At 47.8% G+C, this 26230-nt stretch overlaps 1 protein-coding gene across 1 annotated transcript; it reads left to right on the top strand.

The window, feature by feature from the left end:
• Positions 1–614: 614 nt before the first annotated feature.
• On the top strand, positions 615–15124 carry RPIA (ribose 5-phosphate isomerase A). Its single transcript, XM_084518819.1, has 9 exons — positions 615–917; positions 4573–4633; positions 6114–6169; positions 8987–9046; positions 9451–9515; positions 9623–9691; positions 10217–10358; positions 11671–11770; positions 13880–15124. The coding sequence occupies exons 1-9, from the start codon at positions 678–680 to the stop codon at positions 13975–13977; spliced, it is 891 nt and encodes a 296-aa protein (XP_084374945.1). The 5' UTR covers positions 615–677; the 3' UTR covers positions 13978–15124.
• Positions 15125–26230: the final 11106 nt, after the last annotated feature.

Here is a 26230-nt window from a genome sequence, read left to right as displayed (position 1 = left end):
TCCACTCGTTGTGACCTTGTACCTGCAAATCCCAGCTGCCTACATGGGATGAAGCCTGGAAAGGGCTTTTTTTTTTTTTTTTTTGTGGTACCAGTGCCTGGCCTCAGCTTGGCTACCAGGTTTGGGCTTGGGATTGTCTAGGGGATGGTGTCAGCAGCTGACAAGCCACGGAAAAGGGGGAAAAAATGCGGAAAAAGTAAAAAAAAAAAAGAAAAAAAGGTTTTATGCACTCCCTGATGGCAAACCCCATTGAGTTTTACACTGGGAGAAGCAGCAGCCTCCCCAAGGTCCAGCACCTCCTGTCCCATCCACGTCCCCATTTGTCCCAGGGGGGGACACTGCCTGTGTGGGGGCAGCTCCCCGGCTGCCAGGCGGGGAACGGGGGCTGTGAAGGGCTGTGAAGGGCTGAAAAAGCCTGAGAAAGGCTGTGAAGGGCTCCGGGATCCCCCTCAACCCCACAGCCCAGCCGGGAGCCGCTCCCCCAAGCGGGCACTGTTGGGAGCTGTAGTCCCGGGCTCGCCGCACTACAAGTCCCAGCCTGCCGCAGAAGCAGGAGGAGGAGGAGGAGGAGGAGAAAAGGAGGAAGGAGGAAGGGAGGGAGGTGGGAGGCATCCAGGCGGCTCGGCTCAGGGCCTCAGCCCGGCCGGGAGAGCCCCCCGGGGGCGGGCCGCGGCGGCATGCGGCTCCCCGGCAGGCTCGGCCCGCTCCGCAGCACCGCCCTGGCTGCCCGGCCGCCGGGGAGGGACAGGGGCAGGGACGGACACACGGACAGGGACAGGAGCAGGGACGGGGACAGGGACAGGGACAGGGATAGGGACGGGGACACGGCAGCTTTCAGCCGCGGGCGGCCGGCTGGCACCATGGCCGAGGAAGCCAAGCGGCTGGCAGCCTGCGCGGCGGTGGACAGGCACGTCCAGGTGAGACCCCGGCTGCTTTCTCCGTCCCGTTCCGGTCCCCAAATTCGTCCCCGAGCCCCCCTTTCTGGGTAGGACACCCCCAGCTTTTCCCTGCTTTCCCTCCTTGTGAGCTGGGCTTGCCCCCAGGCTCGTCACCCCCCAGCCCAGCGAGCCCTGTGGGGGTGGCAGCCCCATGCCAGGAGGGAGAGGGGCGAAGGGTTTGGGTCGCCCCATCAAGGGTTGGATGGGATCGGAGGTGTCCCAGCTTTGGGGTAGGTTGTGGGGAACATTTGGAGGCTCGGTGGTTGTCATCGAGTAGTGGGTTAACATCAGGGAGTGGGTTATCGCCGAGCCATGGGTTATCTCACCATCTCTTCAACAGCGCTGAAGAAGGGGTGTAGGGCTCCAAGTCCATATTAGCACTCGTGGGGAGGGAAAAATCCCTTTTTCCACCCTGCTTGCCCCCAGCCCGATTGCCAGCAGCTTCCCTGGTGTCCCACAAGTGTTTTGCTTCCTTTGCAGCCACTCCGTCCTCCCGCAGCGCCCTGCAAAGCTGGCAGTGGGACGGGGAGATCCCGATTTGCAGTAGCATCAGCTCCTTCCCTTCCTGAAAGCAAGCCCCAAATTTCACGGCGTGTGGGTTTGTGAAGGGTTTGACCACCAGGAGCGGAGCTGCTTGGTGCCTGGCACTGCGGGGTGTCATGCAGTGGGTGCACTTTGGGGCAAAACGTGACTCCCGAGTCGTGACTTTTGCACTATTTTATGGTCAGGACAACTTAACGGTGACGTTTGGCCCTGTCCCAACGGGTTGAAGTTCAGGGCCTGGCTAATAATGAAAGAGGCAGCGGTGGGGGTAATATTGCAATGTTTGCTCTGCAAGCTGGCTTGAAACAAGTTAAGAGTCCCCCCGGAGCTGGATGGTCTCAGCTATTGCAGAAAACCCATCTCCCTTTCAGCTTGTATCGGGAGGGAGCAGCTGCTTTGCCCGACAGTTTTGCTTTTGGCCGTTGCTGCTATCACTGCTAGCAGAGGGAGCAGTAGGATTTCCAAAAAAAGCAGCTGCAGATCACCTCCTGTGTGTGCCAGGCACGTGTGGAAGGTGCTGCTGGGTTTGGGTTTGAGTTTGGGGCTGGGTTGTGCAGGGCATGGCTCTGCTGCAAGCTCATGGCACTGGGGCTGCCCTCCCCAACATCAGCTCCTTGGGCAGCCTGCAGCAGCTGCATTAGGTGGGGATCAGCAGGGGATCCCTTTTTTCCTTTTTCCTCCTTCTTTCTCATTTAATTAAAGCCAGGTCAGTGTTTTTACCCCCAGTGCTTGTCCCTGGGCAGGTGTGAGAGCAGAACCCACGGTACCTCGAGCAGACACCGGGATGGAGGAGCTCAAACAGGAGCAGTGCAGGTAGCACGGAGCCCTAAGCTGCCTGGGGACAGCTGGCTCTGCCTTTATACAGCTCCTCCAGCGCCACAGAGGACTGAAGATGCCCACAAGGAAACTTCGGCCTTCGTGCTGCTCATCTCCAGTTCTTTGCTCATGTAAATCCAAATCTTGGAAACTTGTGCTGGACTGGCCGTGCCTGTGAGGTGTTGCTGGTCTGTAGCTCGGGGCAGGCTTGCTGTGCACCCATTTTTAAAATTTTGTGGGTTTGGGCTGGTTTTGCCCCTGCTCTGGGCAGGGTTGGAGCTTAGAAGGGAGAGATAGGAACCGTGGTAGGTCAGGGGTTGTGACAGCACTGCTTTAGAATGGCTTAAAGTGAATTTTGGGAAACCTGCTTAGCCCAAAGGCTTGCCACCTCCTACAGGAGGGTGCTTTGCCCCTCCTCACTGATAAACAACTTCAGTTTTATCTCTTTTGATGAGCCTGGTGAGCTCTTCCCACCTCATTACAATGGGGTGGCTGATGCCGAGACTTTCACCATTGCTTTAGGGCTTCCAAAAAGTTGTCCCAGCCTGCAGAGATGAGGTCAAGGAGATGAAACTGCCCCTTGCATGGCCAAAACGAGCCTTGCTCGCCCCTTGCAGCTGCTCTGCTGGGCTCTGCCAGCCGGGCAGGTGAAACTGAGAAGCCCTGGGCTTCTCCCATATCGTAGCTCTGCTGGCAGTGTCGCAAGCACGTGGCCGCGATCTGTTGCTTTCCCCTTCTTTTGCAGAGTCACGGTGGTTAGGAAGAGCTGGAGCTGTTTGTGTGCTGGGTTTCAGAGAACTTTATTATTTTTTTTTAAGCTTTTAAGCTGCAGAAGCAAGGGAAGTCATTAATCGTAGGGGAGGGTGACCTGCCTTGAGCTCTGCCTTTCCAGGCAGGCTCACGTCCCAGTAACGTTTCAGCCGGTTGAAATGCTGCAGATGTGGCTTTGTCCACATCTGCTGAGCTCCGACTTGTTGCTCATGGAGGAAGAGCTGCCTGACATCCAAGAAGGAACACCCAGCAGCTCTGTGCCTGCAATTCTGTCTGGCTGGAAGTCTTTAGCATCTGAAATCTCTGTGGTGATACCGTGCCTCCTTAAGTCAATTTAAGCTTTGGATCCCGTCCAAACCTGGGGCAAGTACACTGAAAATGAGTGTGCAAGATGCCACAGGCAGTTCTTGCTGGGTGGGAGGCTGAGCTGGTAATAAAACACAGGTTTACACAGCAAAGCATCCTCTGGGGCAGGCAACACGACTGCGCCCAACCACCCTCAGCCTGCGGTGTGCTTTAGAAACGTGTCTGTGTTACGGGTGAGACCGCAGCGATCCTGGAGCCGGACCACGAGCAGAGAAAGCCCAGGGCCAAGCTGTGTTTAAAACGTGACCCTCTTCAGCACACGCTGCCAGGCTCACTCATCCTTCAGGGCTGTCGCCGGAGCCTCCTGCAGCCAGCTCCGTGCCCTGTGTTAGGGGATGGTGTTAGTGTCTTCTAGGAACTGCTTTGCTTCGGCTGCTGGTGCATGCCCAGCATTATTAACAACCCCGCTGGCAGCAGCTCTCTGCTGTTACTGTGCGGCTTCTTCGGGAGATGTTATCTGGAGGCCGTTTCACCTTCTTCCTCTGTGGTATTGGGGGAAGCTCCCAGCTCTCCGGCAGGAGAAGTGCTGCCGTTGCCTGCTGGTGAACCGCAGGGAGCTCACGTTCCTCTCCGCCTGCTCTCGGAAGGAAAAGACTCGTCCTGTGCCGGGGCTGGGGCTTGCAAATGGGGCTGCTTGTTTCAAGGAGACGTGCTGCTGGCTGGGAGTGCCGGGAGGCTGAGCCTTGGGACCCCGTGCGAGTGTTTCCCAGGCTTCCTTCCTGCTCTGCGCTGGGCTTTTGTCGGGGAGGACAAATCCTGTTGTTTTGGCTGCCCTCGGCACAGTCCCTCAAGGATTAGTTGGAATTCAAGCCCTGATGTGCTGCTGCTGAGGCTGCCTCTGGCGCTGCCAGCAACCAGCAGCGAGCGTGCATTGAGCACCCTGAGAGCCAGACACAGCGGTACTTAGCGAGCTCAGGTCCTGTAAGAAGTGAGTGAGTTGCTTAAAATCCCTCAGGGAGAGCAGGCAGCAGTCCCGCCACGCTGGAGCGAGCTCCTCTCCTTGTCTGAAGCACGCTGTCAGCGGGCATCTCCAGGCAAAGTTTCCCTTGCACGTGCCCAAAATACAGTCTGCTGGAACAGCAGAGGCCTCGCACCGTGCCCCACTAACAGCTCTCCTGTCTCTCTCCTTGATTTGCAGAACAATCAAGTTCTTGGCATCGGAAGCGGTTCCACGATTGTCCACGCGGTGCATCGATTAGGTAGGGTGCTCCCCGTCACATCGCTCCTCCTCCAGAAAGTCCTCTTGTCCAGCTGCCCCAAATAACTGGAAACCAGGCGTACGTAGAGCTCGTGCTCATACACTGGGTGTATTCACCCCGCTGCCCTGTCCTGCTCAAAGCCGGAGGTTACAGCCGGGCCTCGTGCTCCAAACTTTTTGCACAGAGAGCCCCGAGGAGGGACTGATTCCCTCGGCTTTGCTCAGCAGAGCAGTGCTTTCCACCTGTTCTCCCCGCAGGGCCAGGCGATGCACTTAACTGGCACCCACCACAAACTGGAGCTAAAAGCCTTCCAGCTCTGCCCGGTCCCGACTTGCTTTGTGGCTCCGGGCCCTGCAGCTGCTCTGCTGCCATTAACCCGTTCGCATGCAGCTCACGCTGTTTCATGCTGAGGATCCTGCTGAGGTGTGAACAGGGCAAGGAATGAAATCCTGTTTCACCTTTTTTTATACCCCGCAGCTAGGTCGATCTGCTTGCCTCGAGGTGCAGATTTGCTTGGGGTGTGATTCAGAAATTTTCAGCCTCTTCGCAAAATTCTCAAGTGAAGCGAACGCATTTTTGCAGAGTGGCTGCAAAGTGACTCCCAGCTCCTCAGGCAGAGCGCAGGACAGGGCACAGGAGGGATCACGGTGTGACCTGCCTGTCGCACCCACATCACCCCACGACTTTGTATGTCCTGGGAGGTGGCTTGGGAGCTGCCATTCAGCTGCCTGGGTTTGGCTCAGTGTTACGGCCACTTCCAATTTTAACACGGGATCGATCTCAAAAGAAATGTGAGATGTGAGTTGTAGCAGCACATGGCCCTGTGTATTTCATCCCTGCAGGGCTGCAGTGCCTTGAAGCCTGTGGCCCACGTGCTCGCTCTGATGAGCTGGCTGTTGCGTTGTATTTACAAAAATCACATTTTTGGCCGTAGCAATATCATACTGATAGATTTTCATCATTTGAAATTAACCCGGGGGAAGAAATCTTTCCTTCTGTTTCACAGCATACCGTGCCTCATTAATCCTTTCCCTGCCGTATATTTAAATGTTTTATAAGAAATGGGCGCAATGTCCCCAAGGCAACGAGCCAGAAAACCTCTCAGGCAGCTGCTGCAGCTCTGTTTACAAGGAGCACAGCAAAGCCTGTCTAATGGAGCGAGAGAGGGGAGCGGGGTTTGTGTCCCAGGAGCTGCTGATGAGGCACAACCCTCGCTCCTCCGCTGCTGGAGACCCAAAGGTTAACGGCTCGTGGAGTCCGGGGCTGGGGGGGTGTTCAAACACCACTGCAGAAACAGAGCCTGAGCCTCTGCAGGGTGGCACCTGTTGGTGTTTGGAGCATGACTGAGTTATTTGCAAGCCAAGCAAGTAATTGCGGTGATTCAGAGGGGCTTTTCTGAGCTGATTCCTTAAAGCGGGAGTTGCTGCGCTGTGTTTCCTTCTGCAACGAACAAACCAAGGCTTCTGCTTTCTTCCTCCAGCCGAGCGGGTTAAAGAAGAGAACCTGGCAATTGTCTGCATCCCTACATCCTTTCAGGTAAGTGCTTCCCTCCTTTGTTTTCTTTTAGTCCAGGTGCTCACAAACATCTTTCCTTTGGCTGTGGTGAAGCAGGCTCGTAATGCAAAACACGTTGGAGATGCCGAGTCTCCTTCCCTCATTCTGTACCAGGCCCTGAAAGCTGCGAAAATCACAGTGCAAGCTCTTGTGCTTCCAGGAGGAGCTTGACAGCATGTATCAGCTAGGTTTTACAAGAGATTGCGGGAGAGAAATCAGCTTAATTTTTCCTTTGCAGTGCAACTTTTGCAGGGATCAGCTCATACCAAGCTAGCTGTTAAGAAGCTGGCAGGGAGAGGGAGAATTGTGGCTCTGTGGTAAAACTCAGAGCTGCTCAGGAAGCTTTTGAGCTGCTTCTGTGCCTTCAGGCAAATGCCTTTGGTCTCTCTGCCTCTGTTCCCTGAGGTGGAAACACAGCTGCGGAGGAGCAGCTGTGCACCTTGTCCCCTTAGGGTAGAGAGGAGACGGTGCCAGCCACCCGCGGGGTTTTCAAGGCTGGGTGGCAACACTCCAGTCTGGGAACTGGACATTTATCCTTTTCTTGGTCCTGATGTGGATTCTGGGATTGTACTTCTGTCACAACTTTGTCACCGTGAGGACAATCCTACGGTGAGGTGGGCTGCCCAGAGGGGCCGTGCGCAGTTTCAGAGGTTTGTGTAGCAAATCCCTGAGCAGCCTGGTAGCTGACCCTGCTGTGAGCTGGAAGTTGGATGGAGACCAACCTAAATTATCCTAAAACCTTATGAAAACTTAATACCCTTGTGCCCTGCAGATGCTCTTTAAACGTGAGGCTCTCTCTTCTCAGCAGTTGCAAACGACCAGTGGCAAACTGGATGTAAAGCAAACTGCTGCAAAGGGAAACAAGTAAAAAATATATATTTTTCAACCTGTATCAGTGCTTCTGCTTCATGCATACACTGTAGTGATGGCCTCTCTTTGATCTGACTAAACTGATCCCTATCCTGAGGTGCCATGGGCTGTCAGAATGTATTAAAACTCTTCTGAATTACGTTATTAGGTCTTGGAGGGAATATTGATAAAAGTTTCGTGGCAAGTGTGGGCTGGAGCCTGCCCTGCCTTGAAGTGCTGGGATTGTTCACGTAACATTACAAAGTTTCTTCCCAGTAAAACACCCAGGTTGCTGGTAAAGGGAGGAGATAGGTCACACATGCACGAGCCCAAATCCCCCAGACGTGGGGCTGCCTCGTATCCTGTGCAGTCTCTCAGACCTCAACCCATTCGCAGGGAAACGTTCCCAGGTCAGCAAAACAGCCTCTTATTTTCGCTACGTACAGGTGTAAATGGCTGCCTGAGGTCACTGGCAAGGAAGAATTGCTTTCAGTGGGCTTTTATTCTTCTCCCTTCCCTGTTGTAAGGTTGGGTGATTCCATCACCATCAGTAAAGCTAGTGCCGGGGTAAGTATCCGTCCCTTGGCTTTTGCATTGTCTCTTCTTTGCACCCGGACGCGTGCCGAGAGCACGGAGCCAGACCCTTGTGGGCAGCGACCCTTCACTGCCAGGTCCTGCCACTTTGCCCCCCGTTGTGGGAGCTCTGCTGCTGATTTCTGCCGGCCTGCTCTCATCGCCTTGCAAGCAGAGGGCCCGAGGAGAGCCACCTCGTTTCCACGCCGCTCGCTCTGGGCCTGTTTGGGATCTGGCCTGCATGTGCAGCACAGTGTTTTCCAATGCTTTCAATTCCCAGATCCCTGAAATCTTCCTACACGAACACCACCAATGTACACCCACTGACGGGGATCTTTTTGTACTTTGGGAGCCCTCGGGGCAATCCCAGTGCACAGTTTGATCAAGAGCCCTCAGCCCATGGGTGTTAAAGCTGCATGTTATGAAGTGATATAGAAATATAAAAGATACAAGTTGTTTCTCATTGCCAGGGCTATCACGGGCTAATCCTTTTTAGCGTTTCCACATGTGACTGGTGCACTTTTTAAGTGGGTAAAATTGCTGGGAAGGAGTTCATCCAGGTTTCTTGGAATAGCCACAGCACAACGGGAAGTTCAGACTCGAGCAGAATTCATGCAAGGAGGGACAGTCACTCAAACAGTGATCTGCAACGGAAAATTCAACCCATTTAAGGTTCTGTAAGCTTTGTCTTACATTCATACAGGTGGACCAAGGGGAGAGTAGCTCCAGGTGCTCTGTGTCGTGTTGCCACTAGAGGGAAATGCACGGCTACTTCAGTAAAAGTCTGTCGGGGCCACCAAAGAGCTGTTCCAGGAGGCTTCCCACACTTTTGCCATGAGTTGTGCTTTTCCTTTTTGCTTTTTCATTTGGTGTTTGTTTCTTTCTGATATGAATAGCACTTTCATCATTAGCTCCACATCGCTACGGTGCAAATAATTCATTTTCCTGCTCCCATTTTTCAGACAAAAGCAATCTGAGGGGCTAGATGGGTGCAGGGGAGTATAATGTCCCAGCTGAAATTAAAAACACGGGAATCAAAAATCCTATATGTGTCCTCATGCTTAGACACAGGTGTCTCCCACCAAGCTGACGGGCCTTCCCGCTGTCTAGATGGAGAGACCTGCACTCAGGCCATTCCCTTTGCACCGTCTGAGCATTTTGAGTTCAAACCATCATTATTTGGACAAAAGAACCTGGTGCGGGAGCAGCATTTCCTCCTTGTCGTGCCTTGCTGCTGGCTCTCTGTGAGCTCAGGACAGAGCCCTGCAGGCTTTCCAGGGTGCCTCCATCCTTGCTGTGGTGTGGGGAACGACCCCACAAGGCTGTTTTCCTTCCCTACCCCTGGTAACTGGTGTTTGCTGTGTTCTTGGTGCGCAGGCCCGGCAGCTGATCCTGCAGAACGGCTTAACGCTGAGTGACCTGGACAGACATCCAGAGGTATGCGGGACCGAGGCCTCACCTGCCTTGCCTTCAGCCTGGCCCTTCCTAAAGCACCAGGCTCATCTGTCCTTGGGGAGAAAAGCTGCAGGATGGGAGAAAACTGGCTTAGTTTATTTTTTTCCCTGAGCTTTTTAGTTTGCTTAAGCAGTGGTCTGGCTGAGAGGCTGGGTTTTAGGGTGACTTGGGCAGGGATTGTGGGCCAGGAGGCTGTTGAACTGGGCTCCTCCATTTCACAAAGACCACAAATGCCCCCAAATCCCAACCACTGACACCACAAGGTGACCAGAAAGCGCAGGGCTTGTCCCCGGGTGGTCCCCTGAGACGGCAAGATCTTCACTGAGAGCAGCACCTTGAGGCCGTGTGGGTGAGGTTTCCACACCGAATTTCTTCTCTCCCTACAGCTCGACGTTGCCATCGATGGAGCGGATGAGGTGGACTCAAACCTCAACCTTATCAAAGGTGGCGGGTGAGCCTTGCTGTCTGTGTGTCTGCGTGGGGCGCCGGTGGTGGGTGGCTTTGGGGCAGTCCGATGTTTTCTGACATTTTCTGATGTTTTCTTTTATTCCCTTGCAGTGGCTGCTTGACGCAGGAGAAGATAGTTGCAGGATATGCAAAATGCTTCATTGTTATTGCCGATTACAGGTAAATATTACGGTTTGTTACACCTCTTGTCTAGTGGGAGGATTTGGATGGTCCCACGTTAGGCTATCACAGTTCTTCCAGCAGGTCAGGGGAGCGGGGATAAGTGGAGACGAGCCTGATTCCCAGTGCTTCAGCGATTGAATCTGGCCTTTTTGCCTTAATTTTCAACTCAGCAGGCCTCTGCTTACGAGTCAGCAGGGCTTGTGGGGAAGCTGCTGCTCTGTTCTTTCTGAGCTCAGTGATTGTCAGCACGGAATAAATTTCCCCTTCTGTGCGTGCAGCCATGAGGCTGTAGAGAAGCCAGTTTCTGTCCTGTTTGTTCAAAGTGTGTAAAAACAGGGCTTATGAGCAGAGCTTTGCACATTAAACTTGTTCTTCTTGCATACATGCAAGTGCAAACTGAGTGCTCTGTTCTCTAGAGCCTTACACCTGAGGGTTTTGCAAGAGAGAATTTGATGTGTGTTATGTTAATGGTGGTAGCAGTGTAATGTCTGACACTAATCTCGCCTCAAACCGTGTCCTCAGGAAAAAATCAGAGAGTCTCGGGGAGCAGTGGAAGAAGGGAATCCCCATTGAAGTCATCCCCATGGCTTATGTCCCTGTCACCAGAGCCCTGACCAAGAACTTCGGGGGTGCTGCAGAGCTGCGGATGGCTGTAAGCAAAGCGGTGAGTGGCCCTGATCGGCCCCAAGTGCCCAAAGGAACCACCTGAATGTGACTTTTTGTCTGATTAAATCTGGTCCCTTGTGTAATTCTCCCCCAATTACACTTCGGTTAATGAACTGCGTGTTTAGATGTTGGGCTTGCTCATGGAAGGCCTCTCTGGCCTCCCTCTCAAAGCAAGCAGCCCCGAACAAGGGGAAGAGGGATGGCCAAGCCCACGTCTGAGGGCTGCTCTGGGTCTCTGTTCACAGCACATTGCTGTGCTTGTGGGATTCCTCTCTGTCCTGCTGGGGCCTCCATCTCACCCACACATACTTGACCTGCTGCTTCGCAGGGATGTTTGGGGATTGGAGGGCAGTCTGTGCCGCCAATGTGTTATGTGGGCAGCTCCTGGTGATCCCAGGCTCCTGAGTGTTACACAGAGCAAGAGCTGCACTAAATTAAAACCAAAGTTGCTTTGTTTCCTTGCCACGGTCCTATCCTGGCTGGGGCAGTGGGGCTTAGCCAGGGAAAAAGAGAGCTGTCTGCAGGAACAGCTGGAGCTAAAGCCTGAAGGCTGAGTACTTGGTTTTGGTGCATTTCATCCCCTGGCCAGAGGTTGAGGGGCTGTGTTTAGGAGCCTGAGAAGAGCAAACCAGTTGTTGTCCATGAACTGAGACCAGCCTTTCTCGGGAATGCACATTGGTGCTGCTCCAGCACGAGCCCTGACTTTGGAGGATGCTTTTTTCCTGCCGTGGTCCTTGCTGGCATGTGTGGTCACAAACCCTGCACCAAGCTGCTGAGACATCTTGTTCTCAGCCCTAGCTGTCATGTCATTATTGAAAGGACCCAACTGTTGGGGTTTGAGAGTGCTGAGCACATCTGGGACACTGAAGGCCAGCAATCCTTCAGCTCCCAAAACCTCCTCATAGCATCCAGCAGTACATGGCACACCCATATTGCTGGGGTGGAGGGTCTTGTTTTGGCCTCAGTTGTGTATTTTTACCAAGCCTTTTTAGGACATTCATCTGGTTTTACTCTTGCAAAAAGGATCCTTTATCACAGTGATGAAATCATGTCATTATTATTTCCAGCTTCTGCATGATTATCTGTGAACTGTATGCAGAAGAATGCGGGAGGCGTAGTTGCCTCGGGTGATGTTTTTTCTTACAGGCTTATTGTTCTCCTGGAGCAGTGCACTGCCCTCCTTTACTTGAACGATGACTTTCTCTGAACTGGTGCGGCGGGGACAGCTCCCGGTGCGAGGCCGTGACAGTCCCTCACCGTGCTTGGTAGGAAAAGAGCTCACGGTGCTGACAGATGGGTTTGCTTCCCAGGGCCCCGTGGTGACGGACAACGGGAACTTCATCCTGGATTGGAAGTTTGACAAGGTTCATGAATGGAGCGAAGTGAACACTGCCATCAAAATGATACCAGGTAATGTCTGTAACTAAAAACCAAACACTGGCTAAGGCTTGGTCCATGCTAGAAAAGCCCCAACCTTGGGATAATGTGTGTATGTGTGTGTGTGTGTGTGCCATTTTGTATTTTAGTCACGCCAGTCTAATTCTCTTCCTTACTCTCCTCATTTCCATTTAGCAAGAAGCTTTTAATGGAGCCACTGGTGGACTCAGGAACGAGGGGTTTGCACTGGGCTACGTTATTTTCATTTTTGCACTGGGCTGTGTTATTCAGAAACTGCTTACAGCTCCGTCTCATTACTTGTGTAGTCCTGGGGACTCACCTTGCTGTAAGGTTGCAGGATATCGTACCTGTTGTTACAGCTGTTTATGTGCAAAAGAGAAGCAGTGGCCAATGATTCTGTTTCCAAATGGAACAGCTTCTCTGCAAGGACTCCTGAGCAGATGAAGCCTGGCTCAGCCTCTTCTGGCCATCTCGTCTGGAGTTCTTAGCAAACGTCTGCTCTTGAATCTGGCCAATTTTTGAATACATATTCTTGTATCTTTTATCTTTGAGTTCATCCCAGATAACTGCCTGCCCCTGCAGCGCACAGCAGGACTGCCTTTAGCTTTACTATTGCTCGTGTATTGCCAGAACGCATAGGAACAGGCTGGGATCCTGTTGCAAAGTGGCAAAATATTGTCCTGGCACCATCATTTAAACAAGACCAGCCAGAGGCCATGAATTTAGGCTTGGTGAAGAGTCCCCAGTAACTTAAAGCTGCTTCTGTTTGGTGGCTTTGCTTCCCTCTGTGCTTATTGGAAGGCTGACTTGCTGAAAACAAACATATTTTCTTTTCTCCAGCTCTCAGAGCAGGCTGCCAGGGTGTTACCTCTGCCCTGGCTTGTCTTGGTGTCTGCGGTCTGAATAATTACTTGGCACTTGCTCGCAGCCAACAGTAGATGGCAGGTTCAGACCTTTGGCAGGAGCAGATCTAAACAAACCAGTGGCTGGTGTAAATGAACCAGTGAGTGCTGCTGGGCTGAGCTGTCCCCGTGCAGTGCTCCATATCCTAGCCAGCGTGCGTGGGCTCACCCAGCAGTCTCACTGCTGGCTCTGAGTATTGGTGGCCTCTGTCTTTGGGTCCGTTACGGGACCGGGGTTTTGGCATGCTGAGTGTCACGTGCACCAGCAAGCTGCCGCCTTGGAAGGTCTCTGGGGGCTGCAGAGCTGTGCATCGCTACAAACTGCCAGTGTTAAAGATGCTCGAGGATTTTGTGTGCCTCAAAACAGAGCTGATGGTATCCCTGGGCTTTTCTTTTCGCTGTATAAGGAAGGACCAACTGGACGAGCATCACTTTGATGCTATTTTTTTTTTTTTCTTCCTCCTTGATCTTTGGCCTCAAATTCATTTTGCCCTTAATTCCCTGTAGACAGCATGATTAACTTCTCATGGGCTTTTCTGTGGCTGTAATCTCTGTGGTATCAAAGGTTTAAGCAATGTGAAAAGCTGGCTTTTCTCCCCTGTCCCAGAGGAAGTTTCGGTTTGATTCCTAGAGGAGTCTTTTGCTGGCTGGGAGGAAAGCCTGGAGGCTCTGTTTGAACCCATGGCACTGGCTTGCATCCTCCACCTGCCTGGTTTGGAAACCACGAGCCTGGGTGTTTATGGGCTCTGGCTGTGGCTCAGTGACCACTGTGGAGTTAAAAGCACCCCATAATTACATAATTAAATGCAACCAGAAGCATACCTGCTAATGGGCTACAAATTGCAGAGGCAGCAGCAGATCTGCTGTCTCTTAATATCTGAACAAGCGTTACCCAGGTGTACTCCAAGAAGATAATTTTTCAGATGTGTTTAAAAGCTAAAGTGGGTAAGTTTATGGCTGTGTGGCTTCCTCTGACTCCTGTGGGCTGTCTGAAAATGCCTTGTTTGTGGTTGTGTTAGTGTAAAAACGGTGGCTGGGGTGGTGTGAACATCACGGGGAGCTCTGGGAGCTGTTTCTTACTCTCCAGAGAGCTTCCTAGGGGGCTGGCTGCGGGGAAAAAGCTTCCCAGGTGCTCCCAGTGTGGCTGATGCAAATCACCCAGGCTGGACACATTTCTCTGAACCTTTGATGGCTCCAGCATTAACGCTCTCATTCCCAGGTGTGGTGGAGACGGGGCTGTTCATCAACATGGCAGAGGTGGTGTATTTCGGCATGGAGGACGGCTCGGTCAGCGTGAGGGAGAAGCAGCCCCGCTGACGACGGCGCGCTGCCCGCTCTGCTTCACCTCGGGCCACTTGGATTCAGCTGTGGTAACGGTGCCAGCCTGATGTTTTGCCTTAACGAGCAGCGGGTATCGCAGGAGGCGGACGGGGAGTTGAGCAGAATCCGCTGATGTGATACTGAATGTCTTTTTTTTTAAAAAAAAAAACAACAAAAAAATTATATTATATTTCTAGATATATATATATTTTTACTTTACAGGAATGTTGTCTTTTTTTAAAGAATCATTTAAACAAATTGCTTTAACATTTTGATTTTCTAAGAAATATTTACCAAAAAGAATACTTCTTGTTTTGTGTTTTATTTTTTTTTGTTGTTTTTCTTTTTTTCTTTCTTTTTTTTTTTTTTTTTAAACAGAACTTGAACCCTTTGGGCTGCTCTTAGCGCTCAACGATTGAGGTCACAGATACAATCCTAATGCACCATCCTTAGCCACCTTGGCTGGGAGGATGGTGTGCATAATAGGAGCACACCCAGTTGGGACCTGCTGATGCCTTATTTGGAACCTTTTTGGTTCGGTATTTTATGCCTTTTATTTTTTCTACACCACTGTTTTTTAATAGTCGGGATGTCTGATTAATCCTCTGTGCATATGACAAATCTCTGAGCCTAGGGGCACTGTGGTCTCTGCGTCCCTGTGTCTGGGACGTTAATAAGGGCCTTTTTGGGGCCTCTGTATGGAGGAGACATTCATCCTTTGAGCCAAAATCTGTTCTCGTACAACTGCATTAACCCAGTACCTCTGTTAAAGCCTGTTCCAGTAGCTGGAGATGTTCAGAACTTCATCCTTGTAAAAGGAGAGCAGAACCTGAGGGTCCTTGAGGATGTTTACGGAAGCATTTATGAGCAGCTTGGGGCAGTGCAGAATACTGTTCTGTGGCAAATTACTGGTTTGGAATGAAGGTTAATGATCACCTCTCGCAGCTGGTTGATTTTTGTAAGGATGGAGCAGAATGCGAAGGAAAACCGAGTCTTCCTGCCTAAATTTACCGTATGTAGCAGGAGGGAGACACTTATTTGATATATTGTTCTCTGTGTACAGGTGCTTTGCATGGTTCTGATGTCAAAATGCAAGCCCTCTTTTTGTGTTAGAGACACTGAAATAAAGAACTGTTATACCAGGTCTGGTGGTGATTGCATTCTTCAGGTAACTACTCCATGAGCAGGTGGTTGTGAGACTGATCTATGCTCTAGTTCTATTAAAAGTTTTTCTGCATTTTTCCCTTAAAACAGCACTTCACCCAAGCTAAATTCACCCTGTTGCATTTGATTTCTTTTTGCTTAAGGTAAACACATTATTTTCAATGAACCCTTCTCTAATTATCACGTGCTAGCTGCAGCACTTACAACGTGCCTGTCTTAAATCCGCATGTCTGAAACTTGGGCATGGAAAATACAGCTCCCTTTTGACAAAAAGGAGCTATTTTTACGCCTTTAAATCTTCCCCTTTCTGCACATCTATTCTGTGAATTCTGAACCTCTTTGTACTGAGCACGCTGGCTGCCACCCAGTCACCAACTTGCTGGAAAGGCTGGAGCATCTCTTCTCGCAAATCTGATGCTGCAGAAGCCCTTCCCAAAATCATAGCCCTGTTTCGACTGCCACGGGCTGCTTTCAGATTGTCTCAGGCTCCTAATGTAATCCTAGATAAACAGAGAGCAATCAAGCAAAGCTTTGTGAGGAAGCTGCTTCTCACACAGCACGCTTCTCAAAATGAGATTAGCGGGAGCCAACGTTGCTGTTGACTCTCTGAAGTCAAGCAGCTCCTTCTCAAAAAGCCAATAAAACCATTACTGCACCATTACTTCCTGGCCCTGGACCAGACGTGATCTCATTCAGCTCTGTGCTTAGCAGGGGCTTGTTAATTGGAGCCTGAACGTGGCAAGTCTAATTTGCCAGCTTCTCAGGGTGCTTGGGATGCTCGTGGCACTGCCCGGTGCTTTGGTGGCAGCTGTCCCTGCTGGGGGGACTTCGAGCAGGTCTTGGGCTATGGGCTGTCATGCAGAGTTTGGTGTCCTGCAGGGATGGAGAAAAATTGGGGTCTGAACCAGGTCTGGAGGCTTTGTGTCGATTTTTATGCAAGTTTGGTGCAAAGTCCTCCAGCTGAGATTTTCGGTCAGTGGATGCGTTCTGGATCAGGGCACCATGACTCAAAATCCACCTAATGGAGCGGGGACTGGTGCTGCCCTGCAGCTAGCGGGGAGGCTGTTGGGTCCCTGCCACACTGTGACCATCCAGGGTGGGGGCAGTTCCCCTGTGAGCACACCGGAGGGCTTCTCCCAACAGCTCCTGGGCCTGAATTCGTGTTTGTTGCACTTGATTTTAACACCCTGGGCGGTTTGTAGTGCGGCATTTGCTTTTTGACTTTTATTTTTTAAGGTGCGTTAAGAAGCTTTTAGTAACAGGGTGGCCACCTCTATCCTAACCTGCTCAGGAAGAAGAGCAGGGATGTATTTTTAGAAGATGGAATTGCAAAAAAAAATATTAAAAATGCAAATGGAAGAAGTTGTCCTTTTAATGCCCAAGGCAGAGTAGCTGTGACTATTTAGGGTGTGATATCACTGCAGTTCCTGTTACCCAAAGCTTACCACGGTAAGGGGGCACGATCCATCCCCTGCACGCCAACCCTGGCCTCGCTTTTAGCACTGAGCACAGCGGGTAACGCACAGCTGATGTACCATTAGCGCTGAATTATGGATTAACTTGGCCCCGGAGAAAACAAACGTTTCAAGAAAGATCAACAGCAGCACTAAAATTAATGAGGATGAGAGGTAATAAAACACGAGGCTCATTCCAAAAAGAACCCCCAGCTGATATAAACATAATAATAGAGTGCTTCAGATCCAACCAAATTAACCTCTGGTTAGCAGGTTAAATAATTAAGCTGAATTAATTAAACTAAGGGGAAAGAAATTAAGTGTTTAGTTAAAGTGAACCACCTCGTTCCATGTTACAAACCAACTCTTTCCATCAGGTTCCTGCTATTGTCACTGCAGGACTAGTTTGAGGAGCTGACATAATTATTGCGCTGAGAAACTTGACAAAGAGATGGAAATAATTAAGCAGGCAGCACACAGGATGTTTGCTCTGTGTATTAGACCAAACCAAGTGATGAGGAGAAAATGCTCACATAAGCAGTGAGAAAAATGAGCTATAATGACTATTAACCAGCCGTAATGAGCATTGATATCTTTTAAACATAGAACCAGGTCCATCTTGCAACCAGGAAAAGCCTTCTCGTGGCTTATCTGGGTAAGTTGTTAAGTCTGGGGGAACATGTAAGTCGGGTGGCTTTAACCAGATACCTTCTGGTGGCTTTGGCTTTGGTCCAGCTGCTCCAGGAAGAAATGAAGAAGTGACTTTCTTTTATCAAAGGGACTTTTCAAATGTGTCAAGCCTTGTGAATCCCCCCAAACCCCTTTGCAGCTCTGTTTTACTCAATACAACAGCAAAAATGTCCCGTATCTCAGGTTAAAAAGATGAATTAGGAAAGCCATTTTTTTTTAACCTCAAGCTACTAAAGATTATGCATTTTCCTTTCCAATAACTTCAGTGGGTTTTGTATCATCCCCGTATCTCTGTAACGCACCAAGAGCAGCCCTGTTGGAAAGCCCCAGCACAATTACAACACTCCACAGGTCAGCTTTAAATATCCTGATCTCCTGACTAGGCACCATGGATTACCACCAAGATCCCTAATGTTTTGGTGTTGAAAAGTCCTTTTAAGGTCATTTCTATAGGAAAACTGATGTCAAATATTTACCATTTTCAGTTCAATAGACTCCTGCTTGCATTTTTACAGGCAATCACACACGTACATCTTCCAAAGTCCCTTAAGTACAATTCCAGCCTTGTGAAGAGAATGTCAGATCATCATGGTAAATGCGGTCAGCTAAAGAGTGAAGGATCAGTGACTTGGCTTTTTCTAAGAAACTACATAAATATGAGAAATTACTTAAACTACTAAGGAAAAAAAAAAAGTTTGTACAAAAATTTCTTTGTGTAAGTAAATTTTGTAACAAACAGTCGTGGTTTCATACAGAGCTCGTGCTGGAAAATTATAAAGTGTATATTATTTCTGGAAGTCAGTAGCAGAAATGAAACTCAGTGGAAGAAAAAGAGTGTCATTAGTCAGCATTCAGCAGCAAAAAGAAGCCAGCAGCACGGTGCTAACTTTAAACAATCATCTTGAGGGGCCTGGAGAACAAGTCCTACGAGGAGCGGCTGAGGGAGCTGGGCTTGTTCAGCCTGGAGAAGAGGAGGCTCAGGGGCGACCTTATTGCTCTTTACAGATACCTTAAAGGAGGCTGTAGAGAGGTGGGGGTTGGCCTGTTCTCCCACGTGCCTGGTGACAGGACGAGGGGGAATGGGCTTAAGTTGAGCCAGGGGAGTTTTAGGTTAGATGTTAGGAAGAACTTCTTTACAGAAAGGGTTGTGAGGCATTGGAACAGGCTGCCCAGGGAAGTGGTGGAGTCACCATCCCTGGAAGTCTTCAAAAGACGCTTAGATGTAGAGCTTAGGGATATGGTTTAGTGGAGGGCTGTTAGCGTTAGGTTGGAGGTTGGACTCGATGACCTTGAGGTCTCTTCCAACCTAGAAAATTCTGTGATTCTGTGATTCTGTGATCTTAGGTCTGTAAACATCTGTGCACATTAATATCCAAGTTAACTTGGGAGGTTGAATTAGGGATATTCTTGGATCACCGTAAATTCAAAGTTCATCTAATGCTGTAATGTTAAAAGGATGATAGATAAATGTGATCACACAAAACAAAAACAATCACAGAAGGTGAAGTGCCTACTAACTGGAACAGTTGTTTTTTTTGTACATCAGCCTCCTCATTCCCTCGTGGTGCTGTTCCAGTGCAAGGTTGATTATAAAACCAATAACACCACGTATCCTTTCTGCTTGCAGTGTCTGGCAGGTTTGTGTAATCTCTTAGTGAAGCTGTTACTGGAAGGCCTCAAAAATCAAAATCATTAATTAAACATTAATTCCCTTAAAACGTTTTCAAAGCTGTAATTTCAGTAACTTGTGAGCTATTTGCTTGCTACAGTGCACTGTCTTCTGGTAATCAGGATTTAATAACCTGTACAGTCTAATCCCAATGTAATGTATTTGGCACTGTCAAATTAAATTGAAAAAGCCCACTGTAAATCTAGACAGTATGACACTTGCCTCACTATCTTAATTCCTTGCTTAAAAACCGAATCTTGTCTTCCTCTTATTCTTACACGAGTATTGGTTTTCAAAGCGTAGCTCACCATTCCCTTCTTTAGTTTTAAATAGAGTTTAGTGAGGATGGGGCCAGGTCAGCGAGGAATCCAAATCCAATGGCTCATGACTAATATTGCAAAATCTTATGTAATTGAAGAACAAGCAGCAATTTAAATGCTTTTCTCTGCTGAGATGGTAGCAGGTACAAATTGCTTTTAGTTCAGACCCGTACAAGAACAGGCAGCTATTATTAATGGGAATTATTTCGTTGTTGTCTTTGTTGAGGCTGCTCGTAGAACCTCCCTGTTGTCCTCCAACAAACCTCTTCCTCTTGAATGTTCTCTTACATTTCAGGTTGTACGGCAGCACAAAAATAAAACAAAATAAAACAAAATAAAAATGTAGCAGCTACATAGTCAAAGCTCTGTTTTTTTTTTTTTTTTTTGTTTTTTTTTTTTTTTTTTTTTAAACTGTATTTTAATGTTAGCAGTTAAGAACATCTTTTCCATTCAAAAATAAAAGTAAAGGCTGGTAAGATCTGGTTAAAATTGTTCCCTGCTGACTTCGTTTGTGGGGTTTCAACACATTTGGATATACTTTGGGAAAAAAAAAAAAAAAGATATTAAAAAGATTGTGGCTGAGATTTACTGGCCTTAAACACAACTATACCAGGTCCATATGCCCATATTGTCACAAATATGAAGTCAGTCTCATCGGTGTCACTGAAAAGCAGACAAAAATTAGGTGGTACTGCTACTGGTTCCCTTTTAAACAGCTTTTTAATAGAAGAAATTGAAAATCTGTCTGGGTTATCCTTACTAAATTAAAAGTGGGCACTCACCTTCAGTTTTATGTTCATATGAAGGAATCACAGTCATGAAATGAAACTCAGAAACTCATTCTTGGCAGTTACTGACCCATCTGGGATAACAGCATCCTCAGCATGCCGTCACCATCCAGTGCACCCGATGCAAGCAACGATAGTAATTTAGTCTTTTAAATCAAGTATTCATTGCCTGTTTTATTAGGCTATAAACTATAGGCTATTTCTGGTGATAACGTTTTCTACCTCCGGTATGAAATGAAACTTTTTGATCTTCCAGGGTTTAGCAGGAATGCCTGGGCTGGAAGGATTCACCCCCAAACTGTACCCCCTTCTCTGCTCTCCTGCAATGACCTGGAGAAATGTCCACCAGAGGTGGCCACCAAGTGCCTACCAGGTGGCATGAGCTCCTCTAAGCCTTTTTTACATAGCCTATAGATAAATGTTTTTCCATACGTGGCTGTGAAGTTAAATTGGCATTGGCTTACCCCAAAAGTACAAAGTCCCCAAGGATATTTGTACAAGGGTATTTGTACTTGGGTTGGTCTTCTGTAACCAATGGATATTTGTCATCCATGTATTTATTTATGTATTTAAGTAACTTAACATGTATTTATGTATTTATGTATTTAAGTAACTTCATTTTGGCAGTGTTGCTTGTAGGCATCTGGATATCATGGCTCTGTCCATCTCCGTGTGCTCTGTCCCTAAAGGAGGGCAGCTGGTGGGTTAATGGAAGTGACCAGCATCTACAAACCCTTTAGAGGTATTAATAGCTCATCAGCAGTGGCCTTTTGACCTGGGTTTTACATAAAGATAATTTTATACTGCAAAATGAACTGGGGAATCAGAATTCTTCCTAACACTGGGAATACGGAAAATTAATAGGATTGTAGAATAGTTTGGTTTGGAATGGAGCTTAAAGATCATCTGATTCCAGCCCTCCTGCAATGGGGTGTTGTCTCTCTCGAAAAAAAAAATATATATATATATATAATATAAATATATAATATATAGTTTCTCTATATAATTGTCTCTATAGTTATTACTTAACTAATTTGAATGGGAAGGACAGCCAGATTGTGTTACAGTAACATCAGTGAGTATCTGCAGAGTCCTCTTTAGTTTTACTTTACTGCAGTATTTGAAATTCGAGGCAACATTTGGCCATTTGTATTAGCTATTATTGTGTATAACAGCTATTACTGTATTATTTGTATTAGGGAAGGCAATACAGTATAGTCAATGCAAGTAGTGTTCTGCAAATCATTTTGTTTTGAATATTGTGTAATAAAACTGCTTAATCCCTTTTTAGTTTAGCCAGAACTCATGAATTAAGGTGAGTCAGTGTGAAACTTAACAGCTGGAGCTGTTGCAGAAGAATCACTGTAAAAACCTCTGCTTTCAGGATTGTGCATCTGGAGGTGCCAGCAATGTTTTGCCACATTTCAATCAAAATCTTATCAAACGCTACTCAAAGGTTTGGAATTTTTTTTAGCTAGGTGTGTAATGCATCTTCTTGTAGCTGCTTAGAGTCTTCCAAATTTGCAATGTTTTGGTTATAAAGGGGCTAACAAACCTTGTTTGGTCAATGGTTGCTTAGAAAACTTCCACATTTCTGGATTGCTTGAAGTTCTAAACTGAATATGCAGTAAATAAGAGGGGGGGGAAAGTGCAATGCCTTTCTAGCCTTCATTTGGCTAATGGAAGAGAAATAAATAAGATAGGAGAGAGTCCCCATTCTGTGGCTGCTCTGCAGTGGATGGCTGCCTTTCCCGAGCAAAATTCATCCTGTGAGAAATCCATGCCCTGAGGCCTGTACTTACTGCTTGAAGAATAAGTTAGGTGTTTTAGGGATGTCATTATTTACAGGATCAATACTGCTATTTAGCCAGACAGCTGGCTAAGCGTGGACAAATCCTGTCTGCTGTAATACATTTCTCTGCCTATCGATCTATCTCTGCACCCATTTTGCTGATCAAACAGACAGAGATAGCAGGACCAGGAGCAACTTATTCCTACTTTTGCTGCATCGGTAATAGGATTTGTCTCAAGTAACTTGGCACTCAAGGGCTACATGAGCAGGTAGCTTGAGCAAATGTGGAGCCCTGTGGAAAGAGCCAAGTGGATTCATCTAATCTAATTTAGACAGGATCTGTCCCCTCCTGGAAGCACCTACCCAAGTCCCACTGCCTGGTCCTTATAACATTGCTTTTCAGGATGAAGGACATCTTTAAAGCTCCTGCTGCTGTTTGGATGGGTCAGTAGCGATGCTTTGGTTTCTTCCTGCAATGTTCATGTCCGTTAAAAATCTGTTCAGCAGAAGCCTCTCGTGACAATTCACAAGCCTAAGCAGCTGTAGGCAGGGAGCTGTTCTTTTTGGAACTGGAGACTGTGCTGCAGCTGTTTCTTTTGGAAAGATGTAATTGGGATAAAGCAAGATGTAAAGAACATCAGACAAAACAAACAAACAAAAACTTACAACCCTCGGCTTTTCCTGTACCTAAGGAGTTCTGCACCAAGCCAGCAAAGTCAAAGCTTTTCATTTGACTTTGGACTTTGTAAGGTTGTAGAGCTCCTGCTGGAGCTTGTCCCACCAGCACCTCCCAGGACTTACCCTTACAACACTTGTGCATGTTATATTTATAAATTATATATATTATAAAAACTGCAAAGTTGTTAACTATTGGCTAGACAAATTAAATTACTTTAGAGTTTGGCCCTATAATTTACTGCACAGGCTCAGGCAAGTGAAAGGAGGTTCAGTCTTGATCTAAGAGTTGATGACTTGATTAGAAGACCCAAAAAAGCCAACACGGTATATGCAGTGCATTAGGAAATAAACATTGCTTCTAATCTTTTTTTTTTTTTTTTTTTTTTTGTCTTTTTTACTTGTTTGTCTTGTATTTTTTTTTTTGTTTGTTTGTTTGTCTTGTTTTGTTTCTATTCTGTTCCCAGTGTGATCAAGTTAAAGAGGGTTTTGTGGCTTCGTTAAAGGGATTTTCTACTTTCCATAGTGTGATTAATTACACCAGTCTTACACTCTTTTGCAGAACCTGCAGGCCAGTCAGTAACAGCCATACCTTTACTGGGTGCACACCAGGGCCAGCTGGATTTTCTGGATAAAAATACTGCTCTGAATATGTGAAATGCCCCAATCAAAATACGTCTCATTTTTAAAGAAAAAAAATGGAATAGATTTTATTCAATTTCCAGAAAATATTTTGAAACAGGATTGACCTTTATTTTTTCCCTCATAGGGAATATTTGTTGTTTCTAACAGGATTTGTATGTACAGTGGTGACATTTTACCAGTCAGAGCTGCTGCTGCCAATCCCTGCAGCTACAGATGGGAGAGAGCTTCAAAGACGGAGGTGTTGAAAACTCATTTTTGTCCCTCCCCAGGAGAACAACTCTCTGTGGCAGTTACGCTGATCCTATGAAGATCCAAGCATTTTTTTTTTTTTTTTATGGCATTGGGAACTTATTTCTAACACTCCCATTGATTTTAGCTAAGTTCATTTGGGCTCTCATAGCAGTGATGCTCCAAATCTGTATTCAGGTTAAAATCCTGGTGCTGTTGAGCTCAGCAGCAAAAATTTGAATGATATTTTAGGGGATAGTTTCACCCATCGTTTGCCCTATCCACAGCAGCATCCTTTCATAACAAAGACCAGCCTCCTTCATCTGTGAAGCCTCGACTATGCACATCTGCTCAGCAAAGTGTGTAAGCACAAGCAGATCTCTTGGTCTCAGCTGGTTTTCACCTGCATTTGAAGTCAGATGCACAGACGGACAAAATAAGCACTGCTTTAAAGTGCAGCAGAGGAATTTGACTGAAGGCTCTGTAAAAACTAACCTTGTGACAGGTGAGTTGGGGAATGTGGGCAAACAGGGTGGGAATCATCTGGCCAAGCTTTGAGGTCAGGGAGTGAGCAGGAGGTGGACTTGGGGAATCCAAAGACAAGGAGAACACAGGGGCATTGCTCCAGCCTGTGGAGATCAAGGTGTTGAGCAGAAATCCAGTGTTGGGGTGTCTCAGGCTCTTGGTGGCTTCAGCTTCTGCAGAAGGTGCAGCAGGTGCAGCACTTGCAGTGGGATGACTCCATCCCATATCCTCACCCCATGTCATCCAAAGGCTTTTGAGACTGGGTATGTGACTTGCAATGAAGCCTAGAAGAGCTGGGGAAAACAGCAAGTACACAACATGACATTAATGAGGACTGGAAAGCAATCTACTTGCTCTAAAAGGCAAGCCAAGACTTAACTTCCTCATAGCTTTCCTCTTGTAAGTATGTATTTATAATTGACTTGTCATCTTCGACTAATTAAGATTTATTAAGATGACAGCGATCTGAGATGGGATTCTATCCCTTGCTCTCCTTTATACAATATTTCCTTAATTTGCTTGTTCCTCCCATTAAGATGATGCATATGTCTGCACATCAGCTATTTATTTTAGCTCTTGTTTAGCTATGCACCAGGTATTATTTTATCAGGTATTTTAAAACATAGTTAATGAATGTCCTAATTTTTCTGTCACCTTGGGTACTTAGCATTAAAAGCTAGACCCAAAAGACCATCAAATCAGCTCAGTTACTCCACTCTAACCAAGCAGGAATAATAAATTACATATAAAAGAATAAAAAGTGCAAACTGGAGCACTTCTACTCATTGCAGTTCCTATGGGTATGGCAGATGGTGCATGCTATGCACCTGCTGTTAACAATAACAAGCAACTTTGTGTATATCCCTGCAGAAGGTGTGACTTTCCTACTGCTGCATGAGCATATTAAACCAAAATCTTATTTTATTGTTTGGAGACACTATTGGGAACGAATGATGGGCAGTGCTTCACAGTGACCCTCCTCTGTACTTGGGCTGGTGAAGCTGTGAGTAATCCCATTGATTTTGAACCGAACTGCAGATATTGCTGTGATGGTGAGCGGCTCTGGGTGTTTCAGCAGAGCAGTGATCTGTGAGCAGAGTTAAGGGAAGGGAGGAAAACTCATTTTCTCTCCAGCTTGCTTACAATAGTTCATCCCGATTCCAGCTTGCCCCATGTCTGTACAGTTGCTGCAGCTTGCACATTGCATGTGACGCAAGGTTTCCTCTGCAACCAACGATCCGAATCTCATTCAGGTATAAAAGAACCATTTATTTCTGTGGGATGTTTTATCTGTTTCCTGTTAAATGCACTCAGCCATTAGAAAAGGATGCTGAGGATATAAATTAATTTATATGACGAATGCAAGTGGTGGGACACAAAGTTCCCGTGCTTTTTAGGGATGGAATTAAACCAGATTTGTCATTGATTTAATCCCTGCTTTGGAGACAGAGAGAAGCAGCCTGAGGAACCTGCAAGACAGTCCTGGTGTGCATGGAGGCTCCGTGCTGGCAGACGGTGTGAGAGAAGCGACGAGGACAGCTGAGAGCAGCCGTGGGGTGGCATGATGCTGTGTAGGTGTGAACTGTGCACATCTGGCCTGTGGGACATCATCACACAGGCTGGGAATGAAATGCCGGCACCTTATTCCTGTGGGCAGGCGGGCGTATTCTCGTCCTGTGCAGAAACAGAATAAGAAATAACACTAAAATGTTAAATGGCTAAAATGAAGACAGTAAGAAGGATCTGGCTGCTGTGAAACGACACATGCAGAGGTACGGGGAAGAGATGTGAGGCTCAGGTTGGAGTTTGGTAAGAAAGGAGATAGGATGCTGTGGAAACGATGGAAGTTTGAGGCTGGGAAAGGCTGGGGATGCAGTGAAAGATTATTTTGTGGGGTGGTGTTTGCTCGATCTTGCTCTGGGCTGAGCAGGTTGTGAGTCAAGTGGATTTAGCACATCGCTGCTTGTTGATATGAGCTGTTCCTTGTGTCTACCCACAAAACCTCACGTATGGCTCGTGTCAGAAGGGCAGGCCCTGGAATCATCAGGCCTGGCCCAATGGCTGCAGCTGACCTGTAGGGCCTTCTACTCCGAGCTCTGCCCCAGCAGGGTCACCCTGAGCAGGGGGCCCAGCCCCACGTCCAGGCGACTCCTGGAGACCCCCATGGAGTCCCCACAGCCTCTCAGGGCAACCTACAGTCCTGAGACATCAGCATTTAGGAGAGAACCCACACATGAGCATGGCCACAGCAGCTTCCTCCCAGGACTGAATTCCGATTGCCATGAGAAGCCAGCACAAGT

Source organism: Aythya ferina, assembly GCF_964211825.1.
Source record: "Aythya ferina genome assembly, chromosome: 4".
Classification (NCBI taxonomy): Eukaryota; Metazoa; Chordata; class Aves; order Anseriformes; family Anatidae; genus Aythya; species Aythya ferina.
The sequence above is the reverse complement of the archived record's forward strand: the minus strand, read 5'-3'. Positions and strand labels throughout refer to the sequence as shown.

What these genes read in the sequence shown, in the direction of transcription:
- RPIA (XM_084518819.1), top strand. Translation starts at nt 678, where the DNA reads ATGCGGCTCCCCGGCAGGCTCGGCCCGCTCCGCAGCACCGCCCTGGCT. An exon ending in CCACGCGGTGCATCGATTAG is followed by an intron (nt 4,634 to 6,113) that starts GTAGGGTGCTCC and finishes TTCTTCCTCCAG; the next exon opens with CCGAGCGGGTTAAAGAAGAG. An exon ending in GCATCCCTACATCCTTTCAG is followed by an intron (nt 6,170 to 8,986) that starts GTAAGTGCTTCC and finishes CTTGGTGCGCAG; the next exon opens with GCCCGGCAGCTGATCCTGCA.